This window comes from Periplaneta americana, chromosome 3 (genome assembly GCF_040183065.1).
Source record: "Periplaneta americana isolate PAMFEO1 chromosome 3, P.americana_PAMFEO1_priV1, whole genome shotgun sequence".
NCBI lineage: Eukaryota > Metazoa > Arthropoda > Insecta > Blattodea > Blattidae > Periplaneta > Periplaneta americana.
In genome coordinates, this window is record NC_091119.1 from 154,443,247 (window position 1) to 154,460,812 (window position 17,566).

The window sequence follows — 17,566 nt, forward strand, 5'->3', positions numbered from 1 at the left end:
TTAGAATTCGCTAGTTTACCTCCTTCTTTGCGTTTCTTCTTATGACTGGTCTTAGTTTTGTTTGCATTTATGTTCATCCCATACTGCTCACAGCTGTCATTTAGCTCCAGTAGCATATCCCTCAGAATTGTCTCCTCTTCTACTAACAATGCCATATCATCAGCAAATCTTATGCACTTCATTCTTCTTCCTCCTACTATCACTTCTCTCATGTTCTGAAAACAATTCTTCACTAAATCCTCCCAAGTTGCTTTTGAACAGGGTAGGTGATGAAGGATATTTATGTTTGTGTATCATTTTAGTGTGTGTGTGTATCTCGTATACTAGCTGTGGGAATGTATTCTTCTATTTCTTTTCCTGATACGTTACTGTCAGCACAGTCCCATATAGGGGTGTGACCAATAAAGTCACCAAGGGATATTTTTTGTTTGTGAAACTTAGAATGGAGAAATCAGGTTTGTTGTTTGGGGACTGTACACTGCATAGATTTTGTAATGGCAGTCATTTTTCCACACATCTACTTCAACAACTTCACTTTTGTCTGTATCATTGCTGATTTGCTTGATTTCTGAGTCTATAATACAATATTCAACTCCCGAAGCATTGCTCATATGGGAGTGAATAGGCCTACATTTAACTTAATTTTATGTTTTAATATTTAAGATGTTCAGTTTTGTTTTAATGTATTTAATAATTCTTGCATTCTATTCTTTTCTTGTAACATGATTTCAATATTGCTTGTCAAATACTTTGCAAATAAAAAAAAGTCTCTAAGTCTCCTAACCTAACCTATATATTTAAATAACATTAAACTCACTAAAATGAAAGCATAAGTAAATAGGAAAAATGTATTAACTTACAGTTAATTGTCACGGAGCAGAGCTCCTTTATCCGAATTAGTAAGTCGCCACTCAAATTGCTGCTGAATTCTACCATCCATGAAATCTGTTTTTCATAATCATTCCACCTGTTGATCTCACACGTATTCCAAGTTGTCCAGAAAAAAGTAGATATGTAATAGAAATCTATCTCTATTCAGTAACCGAACTTTTGATAGTTCAGTAACTGGATACCTTACCAGTATAAGGTTCTATCCTCATTTTTTATTAGTTAATTTTTTGGTGGATTAAGGTTATTAATGATACACTGTACATCATTGAAGTTAGAGTGATCAGAAATTTCTTGACAAAAATACTGTATGTCTCTGTAAAAGGAAATCCTTCTGTGCCTGAAGAAACAGTTAAGCGTGTATGGGCCAGTTTTATGTTCACGTTCACGACTTCTTAAACACCAGAGTATGAAACATATGGTTTGGTAGTATTGGGAATGATGATCACAAACTGCTGTCATGGCCTCCACACTCTCCCGACTTAGTCCCTTGTGACCTTTTTGAGTAGGGTTATGTGAAGAATTCAATGTTTGTGCCACCATTACCACTTATCTGCCAAAATTCTGGCTCACATCATGAACACCTTTGCTGAAATTGACTGAAACATGCTACATCGAGTGTAGGACGAATTGATGTGTGCAGTCATTAGAAGGGCACATATCAAGCAGCTGTAACTGTACAGTTTTGTGATCGTATGTTAAATAATATACCTAGTTATTTTTTGAAACCGCTTCAATCATTAAAACATCCTATACATAAGACTGATGCTGCCTGACCAACAAATAAGCACGCAGAAGAGAAAGTTGATCTCATTTCACCAAATAATGTTAAAATGACCTTAATGGCTCATACATTAGTATCTAAATAAACTTAGATTAGATTATAATTAATTTTTAACTACATTTTGTGCACTGTATTCGGAATTTTAAAATTATAAGACATTCTGTAGATAACCACTGTAGGCGATGCGACAATGAGACTGAAACTTTGGCTCATGTCTTGGGTCATTTACATTTGGCAGAACTCTTCGTAACAGCAGACATCACAAGATCAGATCTGTAATCACAACATGCCTTAAGTCCAATCGCTACACTACCTATGAATTAAGTCCATGGAATAGCAGATACCGGAAGTCATCGGCGTATTAATACTATAATATTTAAACCTGGAGAGACAAAAGGTTATATTCTGGATCCATCAGATTCGAGATGCATCAGAATCAACCCGAGGAGGTTAATCTAGAGAGAAGGACAATCTATGAACCAACTATCCCTTATTACAAAATATCATATAAACTCAGGGATATAGAAGTCATCGAATTAATGGTGGGCACTAGAGGGACCATAACAAAACAATTCATGTCATTCTGTCAATAAATTTGGAGTCCCAACAACAACAATTAAGGAAATTGGCATCTGTGATACACTGTTGTTATATTTTTCATTATGTGATGTGAACGGATCTTACTATTTGACTGTGATCAGATGCTCTGAAAGAAACTTTATTCTGATCTGTCTATAGTCCTTAAATATGTCTTTCAGAGTTTAAATTTTAAGATCTAATTCCTGGTTGTGATGTTTGAAAGTTGTTATTTCATCTTGTATATTGAAATGTCAATTGCAAATATGATCGAACAATCCTATTAGTATATTTTGATTGCTGTATCAGGACAAAAGCTGGGCATCTCATATTCGCTGTGTACCTTGAATGTGTAAATCTGACGAAATGGTGGAAGGGGAAGAACATTGAAATGTTTTCTGCTGTCTGTTGGTAAGAACCATAATGTCACTTGGATCCATCATCTGTTCTCGAAAATAGATTAAAAATTGAATCTTCCAACTTTTCGTTCATAATAAGATCAGTGTCACAAATCTGTTTAGCAATGAAAAAATTATCGTTCTGTAAGAGCATATCTTTGAAATCCTTACCTACTCCCCATTGTTGGTTGACATGTAATAATAGTAAATTCATCCATTTTATTCATGTTGTTTTACTTGATACTATGTAATAGTTCACTTTTGTACTATATGTTAGTAATAGGCTCCATATTAATTTGCCGTTGTGACAGATTTTATTCAGTTATATCCTTCATACACAGGCCTAACTATTCTAGATATAGTCAAGAATATTACAGAAATGCATATAGACCGGTATCTATTAATTGAGCAAAGGAAACTGATGACTTAGTTATGGATGTGAATATATTAACAGGCTGAACTATTAGGATTTAAGATGTAGAAAGGAAATTTGGTAGTCAAATGTAAGAAAAGTATTGGAGTGCAAGAGGTCAAATGACTTTATTGTCAAATGCCTGGCATTAGAAAACAAGAACAAAACATATTTACTACGTATTAAGCTTCGTGACTGTATATACTAGACTATGATATTACTGAGAGAGGCTACACAGCATGGCTAATTTTATATGCAACTTCATTGTACTCATGCCAGTAGCAAGGAGAAGTGGCATCATTGGGCATAGTCACACAAGTTACAGTAGTTCATGGTCTAACTACTAATAACATGTTAACATGTATTCGGCTGTGGTTCATAGCAGTAGCGGCCGGTGATCGAAATCCTCGGTGAGGCAAGATGCAACTAGTTTAAGGCCTCCGATAGGAAATGTTTATTTATTATATTAATTATTATTGTTATTATATTATTAATATCATTATTACTGTATTATTGGTCTATTATTATTACTATTAATGGAAAAATAATAATTTCACTCACCAAATAAGCTATTATTCTGTGAGTTTCAGTGTTACGTTTTGAAAATCCCCTTTCTTTCTTTTCTTTTTATTTTTTTCCCTTGACAGCAAGGCCAACAGAGAAGTTTATTTTGCACCACATTACCACTTAACCATTTATGTTGCCTATATCAGGATGCAATAGAAACTCGCGTTTTAAGATTATCTATCAGAAAAATTGTCAGTGATGTCGTAGGTATCTCGGTAGGCTCTCTATTTAAAACTTCCTTTCTTTCAATATTATTTCTTCTCGGAAAAGGACACTCTAACAATGAATTAACTACACCAGCATTATTTCTCGCATTTGTTTCTGTTTATATTTTCCCGAAATACATAACAACATTGGCCCAGATTCACTAGTGTAATACGAAGTATAATAGTACAACACCCTGCTTAAGTCATAAACTAAGACATAAGGGGAGGGAATAGTGTGGGTCTCTGCCTGCTAAAGAGCTGGAATTTTTGTTATTTATGGCCTATTTAGGAAGACAAGTCACCATTGCTATTCCCACCCCACTCTACCCTTGAGGCCGGCCCATGGATGGGAGGAGTGAAACCTGACCAGGCCAGACGAATTGTGCCTCAGCTACAGCGTTTTAAGCGAAAGCTCAAAGCCTGCTAAAATACAGGAAATGCACAAACCAGACCCAGCACAAGCGATCCTGGCCTCAGGAGCAAATTTTACTGCAAAACAGGTCTACATACATCACAAAGTTTTCAAATGCTTCTACAGCGATTTATGCTTCATTCAAATAACTAATATAGGCTATTATATAAAAACACAAAATTTGATTTCAGTTAAGCCAAGTGACTGAGGCCTCACTTGCCTCAGTCAATCAGCTGCCACTGGTTCATAGTCACGTTAAACTAAGCATTGAAATTCTGCCATCCTTTGTTTCACCATGGATCCCGGAATGGGTGCCTATACTCAAGTGTGGAGAAAGATATATTCTGTGTCAAAATACAAATCTATAAGAAAAAAAAAAGGGTGGAAAGGTTGGGGGTAGGCGATAAATATGAGATAAAGAAAAAATCTTAAGATTAATATCAGTGAGTTAAAAAAAATCTGTACAGTACAAAGGGTACACTGGTGATGTACAGGGACATCATTTTATTTTTACTTCAATTTTTATTGTACCTGAGTTTTTGAATGTACTTCACTCCTACCCCCTCTACTTGTAAACTTCCAACCATCCTCCACACAGAACCAAGGCCGCATATACTGAGTTAGTGAGTATAGTACATTCCAGAAATATGTTCGCGTTTTCCAGTGACGAAAGAGCTTTAAATATTGAATCATATTTTCGCACAGGTACTGTCGTCCGTTTTCCTATGTCGCATTCCAGTTTCCCCCACCTGCTTCTGGTCGCCCCTCTGTAAAGACTAGTGGCTGCGCTGTCTTAGCTATTTTCTGTTAGAAAATGGAAGTCTACGTAATATTATACAACAGTTTAAAATAACTTAAATAAAAGGGTCTCGTTAAGTAATTAACTGTAACGTGATTTCACCCCTTTCTACGACCCTGTGACAAAATCACTTGGACGGAAAGTAGATAGTATGTCTGAGTAATTTTATCTTTTCGGACCGGGCAGAAGTGAAAATTGAATTTACAGTACGAAAGGTACTCTTTTATAGAGTAGGTACAGAATTATTTCAACATGAGTTACTAGTACTGTACAAAGGACGAAATTGGTAATTGGAATTAGGTATAATAGTCTATAGTGCGATAATATGTATAAAAGAACTGAAGCCTGTAATCAAAGTGAATGCCACCATTTTCAAAAATGTGTTTAAATATCCATATTATAATTATTTTTCAATTTAACTTCATTCTCTATATTGTACGCTAATGTGCTGTACACAGTACAATACAAACTGCATAATGAATATGTCCGAATGGATAGCTCAGTTCGTGAGTAAAAACACTTATTGTTAACACAGTACTGTATTTTTATTATACAGAAACCTAATGAAAATTATCAAACTCAAAATCGCGATATTTCCTAGTTAACTACTTTTCTTCCCTGCTATACCTAGAAAAAGTGATTTGTTTGTATTTTACCTCAGTATCATCGAACTCCAGTTGTGGAAGGGGGTAGCAAACGGTGTTCCTGGTTCTCAACTGTTAATCCAAAGGTACAGCCAGGTTAATATTATAAATTTTAGTAAAACTAAAATGATGTCCCTGTAGAATACATCACTCAGTTTAAAAATCAAAGTGATGGTCGCACAGGTCTGTGTTGTGCCGAAAATATTACTAAGAGAGGCTGCACAGCACAGCTAATTTTATACGCAAGTTCGGCGTTCTCATGCTGGTAGGAAGAGGCGGTGGTGTCAATGGGTGTGTTCACATGTTTTTTTAGTTGGTTATTTTACGCTGCTGATGCACTTGGGGAGCTATGATAGATAGCAAAATCTGTTTGCGAAAGCCAGCTATAACGTCTGGGAAGATCGTGCTAACCACACGATACCTTCATTCTGGTTGGATGATCGTCCACCTCTGCTTCGGCTTGTGGGCATGGGGCCAGCAGACGGCTGGTCGGTCTAGGCCCTTCACGGGCTGTAGCACCACCGATTATTATTTTACAATGCTGTATCAACATCTCAGGTTATTTAGTGTCTGAATGGAATGGTGATAATGCCAGTGAAATGAGTTCGGAGTCCAGCACCGATAATTATCCTGCTTTTACTCATATTGGGTTGAGGGAAAAACTCCAGAAAAAACCTCTACCAGGTAACTTACCCCAACCGGAATTCGAACCTGGGGCACCTGGTTTCGCGGTCAGACACACTAACCATTACTTCACAGATGTTGACTTCACACTAGTTACATTAGTTCATGGTCTAACTAATGATATTATTCGATTGTGGCATAACCTTGTTAAGCATTTAAAATTCTGAATCTTTATTTCACCACAGATCACAGGACAAGTGCAGAGAAAGACTTATGCTACATAAAAAAAATGCAAATGAACTTGGAAATCAAATTCCAGAAACAATCGACAAATTTCTAAATGAGGTTACAAAACAATGGCAAGAGTGCCAAAATAATGAGACTTTTTTGTTCGAATTAAAGTACATATTTCGCTTTTCAGAAAACAGGAGATTCTTTCAAATATTGACAATTTCCTAAGGCAAGTGACTGAATACGAACTTATTGCCGTGGTATGAAAGGTAAATTCAAACTGGGCAACACTGAAAAATAATGGTTGGCTACTTCACCTGAATACTGTATGTCCCAAATATTAAGAGATTTCAATCCTACTGTCATCAGAACATAACGCCACTCCATTTTTTAAATATTATATCTACGTAATACATAAATTATGGAGAAAAAATATGCTGCTTACAAATATCATAGTGAAAGTTTCATATAAATATTCGAGTACCTGGAACTAATCATTCCTAAAGATTATATCGGAATTAGCACTAACTCCCATTTCATGTGTGTCCCTGAACATTAGCCAAACCTTATTCTTTCTTTACTCCTCTTCAGTAGTATATGTACGAATCCATTTTCTCGCCTATAATGCTGCATGAAGATCATATTACACCTGAAAATTTTACGTTAACACACTACAGATGTGCAGGGAAAACCAAATAAAACAGACAAATTGGCCATTTAAAGACAGAGAAATTCTCAAATATAAATCTCTTTTACTCGAAGTAATGCATTATATACAATGTTGAAATCTAGTGAAATAACAAATGACCAAGGTGCAATGAAATAGTACTGAAGATTCCTATTTGCATACCGTTTCAGATTCCTTCACATTTTTAAATTTATTTACGTAAATTACACAGATTTTAGAAATAGCATAAAAATAATGTACTAATAGAACTGCAACACAAGGTTCAATTGCTAAATTTACAATTTGAAAACCAATTCGCTCATCCTAATACTTTCATTGGGAATTACTATTAAGTAACAATTTCATTACACATGGTCCTCTTAAGAACACAACTTACATGACATACTAACACTATCTGTTTTAAGAGAGAATAAAACTGTTTTGAAGATACACTATTTATAATGTTTATAAAAAGATGAAGTTGAAAGAGTACTGAGTAATTTATCAACCACGTGTTAACGTCCAATATTTAATAATTTTAAGAGACACATCTTCTCAAATGGATTAGGACGTAATGGACATAGGATAATGGTTATGATTATGACGATGTGAATTGGACTGAGCTGGTGGCGTTCTTATACAAGAGAGAGAAAATTGTTTGGTAGTATGGTACTTGTGCTACCATAGTTTGGAATAATGTGACCCTGAATATAAATATGGACATGTTAAGGTGTTAAAATATTTGGTACTGCTTCACTGGTTAATTATATTTATTGCCTTTATATTCAGAAATAATTTTAACAAGTGGACAAAACTGTGGCTAATCTCCAGTTAAAACCAAAGTAATGCTACTTCATTTTTAAAAGTCCTGAGTGCTGGCAGTGGGAGCAGTTAAAGGAATCGATTGATCGAGTTGTGAATGGTGTACAATATTAGTTTTATGACAATATTCTGGCACTTGGTAATGATGAATAACATTCCACACATGGAAATGAAAACACTAAATTAAATTAATAATACAGTTTATACTAAATAAAACAAAGAACATACTTTATCATCTTTTATACATGAGGAAAATAAGGATTTGATTTCTTAATTAAAAACATTTTACTTTCACTTGTCCATCAAATAACTGTATCTGAATGTCCTACTCAAAACAATGTCCGTTATATCGCTTTCGTTCAATCCTATGTACTATTTACACAATCCTACCAATGGTTTAAAAGTTTATGCTTTAAGGTTTAAAAAATCATACAATAAACCATCTCAGCTTACTGTAGCCTTGCACTGAACATTACCATACATCATGTACTTTACGTTTTCTTTACTTTTTTTTTTTTTTTTTTTTTGTATTTTTCTTCCTCGGTTTCAAATTGTAACAAGTAGCATGCACATTCCGACTTGATGATGCTGCAGTATCTTCATGGCAGTGATAGCTTATTTTTTTCACCACAGTTCTACAAAGCAGTGGCAGTGTATTACAATTCAACAAACAAGCTCGGTGGCAAAACTCTCTTCCTGTTTATTCTCCATCAGAATATATTCTTCCATGACTAATAATTAATAAAATTAAATGTACGAACAATAAAAGCACACAAAGCAAGCCATCTCTATTGACCCTACCTTTTGCGGGAGTCAAAACATTAGCATTAAAGCTGAGTTGGACAGATTCACTATCACAACAACAAATTGATCACACTGAACAACAAAGGAAGATTCAAGTCACTGACAGTTTTAATCTTACAAAGCAGAGGTTCTTAAAGTGTGGAGTACATTTCCTTATGGAAATGTAAGAGACTGATAGGAGTAAATAAAAGATAGTCATTTGAAGACTATGTAAACTAACTGGGAAAGAGTTGGATAGAAAGATGGAAGTTTTAAGAACCCCTGTTATAAAGGATTCATCCTCAAAGGATCAGCATCACTTTCTCTTGTTACATGCCACCAACTCTGCGTAACAATGTGTAAAAATAAACGCGATCAAATTATTTTGTTATGTCCTATGTACCTGCATGAAACACCTGAGCAGGTGAATAATTTAATCGTAATTTATTTTCTCAAAATATTACAATAATAAAACAAATACTCTTTTTAATTCTGTCGTAAGGTGATCACAGTACTTGCTGGCAAGAGAAAGAATGCTGCTTCCCTTACCATTTGTTGAAAGGCACAACTTACATTAGATAAATAATTGAATTCCAGAAATCTGTTATGATTTTCATACTTCTGTTATCCAACATAGTTATTCTTAACATTTTTAATTCCCAATCCCCTAAGACAGGAAATAATGTTGCTGTTTAAATGGAAACTTTAGAATTAAAATGTTATAAACACGTTGTTTGTAAACTTCACATATCTGCTTAAATATCTCGTATAACTCTTCACTTACGAATACTACTTGTATTGCACATGTCCACAATGTCTGTCTGCCTCTATTTACATGTCTCTCAATTCAATAACTCAATGCTTACTAGGAAATAGCACAACAAAATAAAAAGGGGGTGAGGGAACTAAGAGAAGAGCTTAAAAGCTTGGAGAAGAGGACTGTAAATTTACCAACTTATAAACATGTACTACACCATCCGTTTTTTATTATAAAATATGCAAAATGCATTAACCACCTATTTTGGAGAATAATTTGCAAAATTTACATTAAACAATTGAAGACTGTAGTGTTATTACTTTGAGATAATATAGTGAGAAAAAGCTAAAAAAAAAAAAAATAATAAATAAATAAATAATTTATAGTTCTGGGCTGCTATCACATTCCTTCACATAAACCACTTTTCACCTTGGACACCAGCTATTATTCCTCAAGCACCACTTTGTTTTGTGTCAGTCAAAGCTTACTTCAAACTATCTTAAGAAGTAGGCATTTGCATCTAAATAAATCTTAAATAATAACAAAAAAGGAGTATAGTTTATAGTTCAAAATTTTGTTCCTTTACAATCATTTACACAATTAACTCAAGCTACACGCAAAACTTAATCACTTTTAAAAGCAGGGTTTCTAAATATCTTACATCAACATTAGAGCATAACTTATTTAACACTACATAAATTTGTGTTCATTATGTACACGAAGCAAACACAACTAATTTGGTCACAAATCGAAGTTATGGATATGATTTATGAACAAATGGTTTATGTAATTTTATCCTCTAAAACCAGTCAATCTATTAAGAGAACCTAATCACTTTACATGAGACTGGTTAAGATACAATACTGATCACTGAACTCTAAAACTGGAAGCAAGAAAGCATGAAATTTTAAATTTTATGCCCTCTTCACGCCTCACAGTGTCATGTATAACTAACTGCCTTTATACACTTCCTACAATTTTAACATTTTGTCAAGTCTGCCATCACAAAAAAATAACAAAAAGCTTTACTTCTCTCAAGAGTTATTGTATTACAAGATACCATATTTTCTCGAATACTTCGCGCACTTTCTTCCCAAAATATAATAGTAAAAAGAAATAAGGGTGCATAAACTATTCGAAATGAAGTGGGTAACATTGCCTAACCTAACTTTCCTCCCACGCAATTTCTCAGGTGGTAAAACATGCCATCATCTTCCCGAGCAGATACTTCAATTGTTAGCATTGTTAAATGGCGCTTGTATTAGCAGTACATGTATCAGACATAAGTTCAATTGTCATAAGTGTATAGTTTGTGCATCTCATATTTTCAATTCTGAAAATGAGATTGCCATCCTTTACTTGCAACGAAAAACTTAAAATTATAAAAAAAATGCAGAGGAACATGGAAATCATAACACTTAATATTATTGTTGCAGAGTATCCTGTAAACAGCCAATTAAGCAACACAACTGACATGCATGCAGTGCATGCGCATAGGATAGGTTTGAAATGCGTCCTGTTTCAGGATGAAATTTATTTATTTGTTTATTGTTAGGACGGGTTTGAAATGTGTCCTGTTTCAGGATACAATTGATTTATTGTTAACTGAGCTGTATTTGTGTTTGTTTTTAATTTGTCATGAATACAGTTTCATTTTTGTAATTTGTGTTTGTTTTATTTATTTATTTTTTCCTTTCAAAAGTGGGGTGTGCAGCTTATTCAAGGCCACAGGGTATTCGAGAAAATACGGTAATTTGATTTTTTAACAAATTCTGACTTAAAAATTCATATTTTCATGTTTTGGCTTTAAATTAATGCTTAGTTGGCACTGAAACTACATTTCAAATATATGATATAAATCTATATGACCCACTCTGGTGTATAATTTCTTGCTATTGTAATGACTATGTATTTAATTTGTCAAACAAATACTGTATTTCAGGTATCAGAAGGATGTGTACAAATTCAACGAAATGAGGAGAGGAAACAGTCTTAGTGCTGGTGTCCTTCGCAATTATGTGATGTATTGTGTAACATATGTAATCGTCTTCATTGTTACCAGAGTTACTGTTATCTAAAAAAGTTGCATTTTCCCCATATCAGATCATTTGGTGAAAAGTTTATGGCTCTAATTTTATACTAGAATATAACGAACAGAAATAATATACTTTTATTACAAACTCATCACGATTTATTTCGTCAGGCTCCGAAAATAAACATTTCTTTATAACAACCACCATATAATTTTTCAATTTCAATATCTACATGATATTAATAACGAAAAGACACTACAGAAATACAGGAGTCTAAGACTTGAGCGTGTACTGACAGGCTTCAATTTAAAATCTGAACACATTCTCAAAGCCAATGTTAACTTATATGAGACTAAGATGTTACAGCTATATTGTAGGTATAACTCTGGTATTTACACAAACATTAGGGCAATCATATACTGTTTAGCACAACTGTGTGAAATATTCCTTCTGTCACACATAATTTATTAATCACTGAATCGGCTTCTGAATGTTTTATACTTAGAAATAGATTTCTTCTTTCTATACTAAGTAGACAGTGAACACGAAGTTTCTAATAAATGAAAAATATTTTGGAATGAACTTCAAAACTTCTTAATTTGCGGATTTACTACGTTCTGCAAGGACACTCACAGCCATCAATTAGGTGTAACTCATCTCTCTTTACCAAGCTTTCAAGTGTAAGTTCAAAATTGAGTACCAGATATTCTTGATACAGCAACCAATTCCAGCAGAGCTAACAGCTACATGTCCTCATGTATTAAACAGCTCAAAGTAATCTTCAGTGCATTCTCTGTCATGGACGATATATTCTCATAGAGAATAACATCAATAAATAGGCAGTGGTACTGTTCTTAAGAAGTATTACATGTGTGCACACAATATGATGGTTGATTAAAACAACCAAAACTTTCAATTCAGTTTCTGTATGTTAAAAAAAGTCAGGTTAAGTTTTTGGCAGTGAAACATCAGTCTTTTATCACAAAAATCACATTTTTAAAATATATTGCATCACTTGAGTAGACAGTTATGCTTCTTTTAATGATACTCTCTTAAATAAGACGAATGCCATGGCATATATAGAAAACAAGTCCAACATGTGCCACCACTCTAAAATTTATGCTTCAATAATAATAATGCCCTCTGTCTCTCCAAAACATACATCTCCACGACAGCTCGACTCTAAACGTGATTTACGAGGCACACGTAGAATAATTCAGATCCACTAAGAGAGAAGAGTCAAAACTCCAGTAAAAGAAACAATAATCTGAACTCGTACAAATATAACACAAATAACAGAAATTGAAACACAAAATACATGCAAACCATGTGTTTCATGTATATAATGGATATGATTTTTCCCTGGAAATATCTTCCAATGTACTCATCTCCATTCACAATTTTCCCTTTCCAGTGCATAAAAATATCCAGCATTTTTCATGCTCTCTTTTATGTTCTTGTGAATGAGAGCATAATACATAGTTGACGAATTAATGTATAATGCGGCAGAGTGGGGGGAAAAAATTCTATGAGATCACCCGTTTCAAAATGTTTCTTCTTTCTCTTCGATGTTACTGAAGTTCTCCCTTAAATAATGTTTTATATCACTATATACAAATTTTTACCACTTTTGTTTGTACACTCACTCATTTATACATCCATTCAGTATATATGAACCTATAAATTATTTCTGTGCTTCTGTCTTGCATACAGTGCTAGTAGTCATTATGTACATGATGGCAAAATACTACTCAGCTCTTAAAACTGTTATACCGATTCATGTCACAACAATCCCGGCCATCTTGTCGCTATGCTCCATCCTTCCATCAAGGTTTTGAGATCATATCTATATTAATTTAATTTACTTTCACCACTATGATCGGTGTCGCTTGTAAGTGTTTGTGTTATGCATCATTGTGTTGTCCTGGTTGCACAAAGGCTGTGACAAAAAGTATCAGTCAACTGCTACTGACTCTAGTCATCACGATACCAGACTCCCAATCTGACTGCTGCTAGGACTTTGCTGTAACAAACAACAGTATACTTATTATATTCAAATGTAACATTTGAAAGGTCCATGGAAAGAACATGCTAAGTCACTTTTTGTTGATTGTTGTTTTTTGGTCACATCTGCTAGCTCATAAAGTGAACTATCTTTCTAGTAAATCAGAATGGCAAAATGCCTGCATTGTAGCATGGTAAATTAAACTAAATGAGATGTAAATTCATAACGTCATATGAGTGTATTAAAGTTCAGAAATGCTCCCTTGAAAAATTTTAGGAAAGTGTCTTAGCATATTCTTTCTGTGAACCCTTCATTTATCATCCTCTCATAATATTACTTCTGTTTGTGCACTCTTTATGGACATCAGAATGATGGAAACAATAAGAAGACTAACTATACATCCAGAATGTACTGTATTTACCTGCGTTATAGATGCACTTTTATTTTTTTATAACAAAAAAACCAGAGTGTGTACTTTATGCGAGGGGGGGAAAAAAACAAGTATTAAAAGTGTGCTAGCTCGAATGCTGAAGAATACGTAACGATATATGGGCTGTGACTAATTTATATATTGATTGTGTCACACTTAAGACAATCAATAGTTAGCAGCAGTTGTATAAACAGATGATAATTTGTAACAATGAATAATAATAATAATAATAATAATAATAATAATAACAATGCTTTATTTTTTTCTGGCAGAGTTAAGGTCATAAGGCCTTCTCTTCTGCTCAACCAGAGGTGAGAGAATACAGCGACAATAAGACAAGACACTATTATTATTAACATAGCCTTACCTCATTCACTGTCAGGTTCAGCATCACTGCTATCATTTGTCACAGATTCACATTCCTCTATGCGTCTATTACTCTGGAATTTTTTTTTATTTTAACGCAAAAAATTGGGGTGCATCCATAACGTGGCTAAATACAGCATGTGTCAGAGAAACATAACTCATTTTCTTAAAAAAAAAAAAAACTTACCACTGGCTGAAGCATAAAGTGATCGAACACTTCACATAGCTCCTCCATGCGGTACTCCTCAAGACACACAAAACCTTCCAAACCAGGTGCTTGCTTGCGGGCACAATCCATGCAATGTACAACGTGCCGTTTTTCCTGCTCACGGATGAACAAAATGTTGAACACTTCAATCTGAAAATACAACATTGATGTATTAGTAAAACTCATTTTTTCCTCTCAGCATATATGCTAAGATAGACAATGTATATGAAGTTGGACAATATTTTTGTGAATCTGGAATGAACATAACAGAGAGAACACTTATTGTACTCGTAGTAATGGTTTTCTTTCTTGTGTAGAAACAGTTTTTTAGCTCCAGTGACAAAGAGAAAGAGATTTTGACAAGATGATAATACGAGTAAGATCAACATTATTAGCTCCTTCGGTTTCCACAATTCAAAGAGAGAAAATTTTATAATTGTAATAATAAAGCGGTCTGAGTTGGAGATAAAACACAAAAATCAAATACTACTGTATTAGATTAGAGAAAGAAATAGAAGGAAATTCGCTTTTAGAATTTGTTGTACCAAGTTAGAAAACTTGCTGGAAGCTCAAATGCACAGATAATTTAATGACGCAAACTTTAACAGAAAGATTAATTTATCGTAAGTAGGTCTTTATAAAAGCACTAAAGTTCAACACCAACACTTTTCAAATTTTTACAACTCGTTAAGTTTTACAGATAACTGTGACCTCTATTCAGCAATATAACTGCAGAATCTTCAACCAAAGAGTGGAAAGAACGGTTATGCACATAACATGTCAAGAAAAAAATACAAAGAAAAAACTGTACGAAAATAGTGAGTGCTTTATAATGTATCTAGAATGTTTTAATATAGTTCATTAATACCATTATTAATTTTATTTCACAGATTTCAGAATGAATGCAAAAATATCCATAAACCATTTTTAATTGTTAAGAAATATAAAGTAGCAGGAAAAATTTCACATATTCACGGTATCTGTTTACAAAATATGTTAATGACTCAATAACCTGTCAAATTAAAACTGCTTCTTTAACTTGATATTACAGTTTTTGAAAGTCATACTACTGGTAGAAGAGAAAACAAACTAATTATTTTCCAAGAAATATTTAGCTTATTAGTAATGCCATACGACCTTATTTCTGATTTCAACTCCACATCATCATAAAAAAACAATAAAATACACAACATTATTCTGATTCAAACAACAGCTCAAACAAAGAAGAGTCCTATAATATACATGCAAACAATAACATTTTTCCTTATGTCTGACATCACACAAAACACTATACTTCATATGGAACTCAACAGATATCACATTAAAACACTACATAGAATGTACCATTTTGCTGAAAAGATTATGCATATAATGTTTTTTTTTTTTCTTCCACATAATAATATATGCTTCTCTATAAATAAACTTTGAATGTTGCCACCCAAAGCTCTAATTTAATACAAACATATAAAATAATGCAATACGATCCGCCCATTATAGTATATAACAATGAATTCACATATCCCAAACTTCTAAATAAAAATTATATAATCGCAGCTAGAAACGTATGGAAAAATTTAGGGACTGCGCTGTACAGTTATTCCCTCTGTGAATAGGAGTACATTGTAATTAACCCATTAAGATCTGACATACTCCACACCTAGTATGACAAGATATTTCAAGGAATATGAACTACTTTTTTTTAAAGAAAATAACCATGTGAACAATTAATGACTTTTAAATTTCTCCAATGTCATTTGCCAGAACTCAATGTCTTTGTGAAATATTACATCTTGGAAGAGACATTTCTTTCAGACAATTGCTGAAGCCAGTAATATAAATTACCTTACATTTGGGCTTCAAATTAATTAAATTCTAAGTAAAACAATATTACTGCATCATGGAAATATAAGATGTTTAATAAGAAAAAGAGGTATGATTGAATATTTCACGTACATATTACTTTGTATAAAAATTTAATTATGTCAGAACTATTATATTTTTTCTAAATATCAAAATTAGTAACATCGTCTGCTGGAGACGTATGTCATCAATCTGCGCTCCTAATGGTGGAGAGTTGCAACACATAGGGACTTGTTTCAATATGCAAAAACAATCATATTTCCCAGCTTGTAAGCCCATGTATGGAATGAAAATTAACAAGAAGAGAAGAGAAAATTAAAATAATGGCAGGTTTTCTAAGCGAACTTTAACAAATCCCATTGTCTTTAAAGCTGAATTCTTATAATTTATTGTCTTTTTACAATCAAGCTTAAAACAAGTTCTTAACATCAAAAAAATTAACTTTCATATGCAAAATGAAAATATCATCTCAAAACTGCATATCAGCACTTGCTAGTATAGCATAGTAACAATGAACTGGATGTTATACATTCATTACGAACAAGATGTCATGCAACACCATATGGACAATAAGTGAGAAAATTTTTACCATAAAACGTGGGAAAGAAAAAAAAAAGAAAAAGAAAAAAAAAGCCTAAGCAGATTAACTACTGTATAATAAATAGCAGAAATATTAGTCAGTGATATTACTGTATGATAATTCCTTCAAACTAGACATAACAGAGATAAACTCATAAAACATACCCAACAATCTGACTTATCTTTCATTTTCTATTTCCTAATTTTACTTTGTTATGCTCTAAAATTCATATGGAAATGGCATCTTTGATGCGTCTACTTGTTGTCTAATTTGATTGCGGAGGAAACATCGAAATTTCTAATACTCCACTGATATTATTGCTACCGGTACAAAGAAGTTTCTGAAGAAGACATTTGGAAATTTCGTCATACGAACTTCAACATCTCAACCATTATTACAAATGACTTCAAAGCAGTTCTCTGTGAAATGATAAACAGAAGCTGATAGTGGTGTGACAGACTAGTCATCTTTTACTTACATATCTGAATAATAAATAAATACATTTTTATCTTAT

The 17,566-nt window shown here is 33.3% G+C and overlaps 1 protein-coding gene across 4 annotated transcripts in view; it reads right to left on the bottom strand.

Annotated features, from left to right (window-relative positions):
* Nucleotides 1-8,526: 8,526 nt before the first annotated feature.
* The window catches only part of Utx (Utx histone demethylase), a 235,512-nt gene continuing 226,472 nt past the window's right edge, over nt 8,527-17,566 (bottom strand). For all 4 annotated transcript variants that reach the window (XM_069821998.1, XM_069821997.1, XM_069821999.1 and 1 more), the window contains 2 exons: nt 14,592-14,762; nt 8,527-13,626 (listed from right to left, as the gene is read on the bottom strand). In XM_069821998.1, the coding sequence (XP_069678099.1) occupies nt 13,585-13,626; nt 14,592-14,762 (213 nt within the window). In that variant the 3' untranslated portion in view covers nt 8,527-13,584. The remainder of the gene's footprint in view (nt 13,627-14,591; nt 14,763-17,566) is intronic.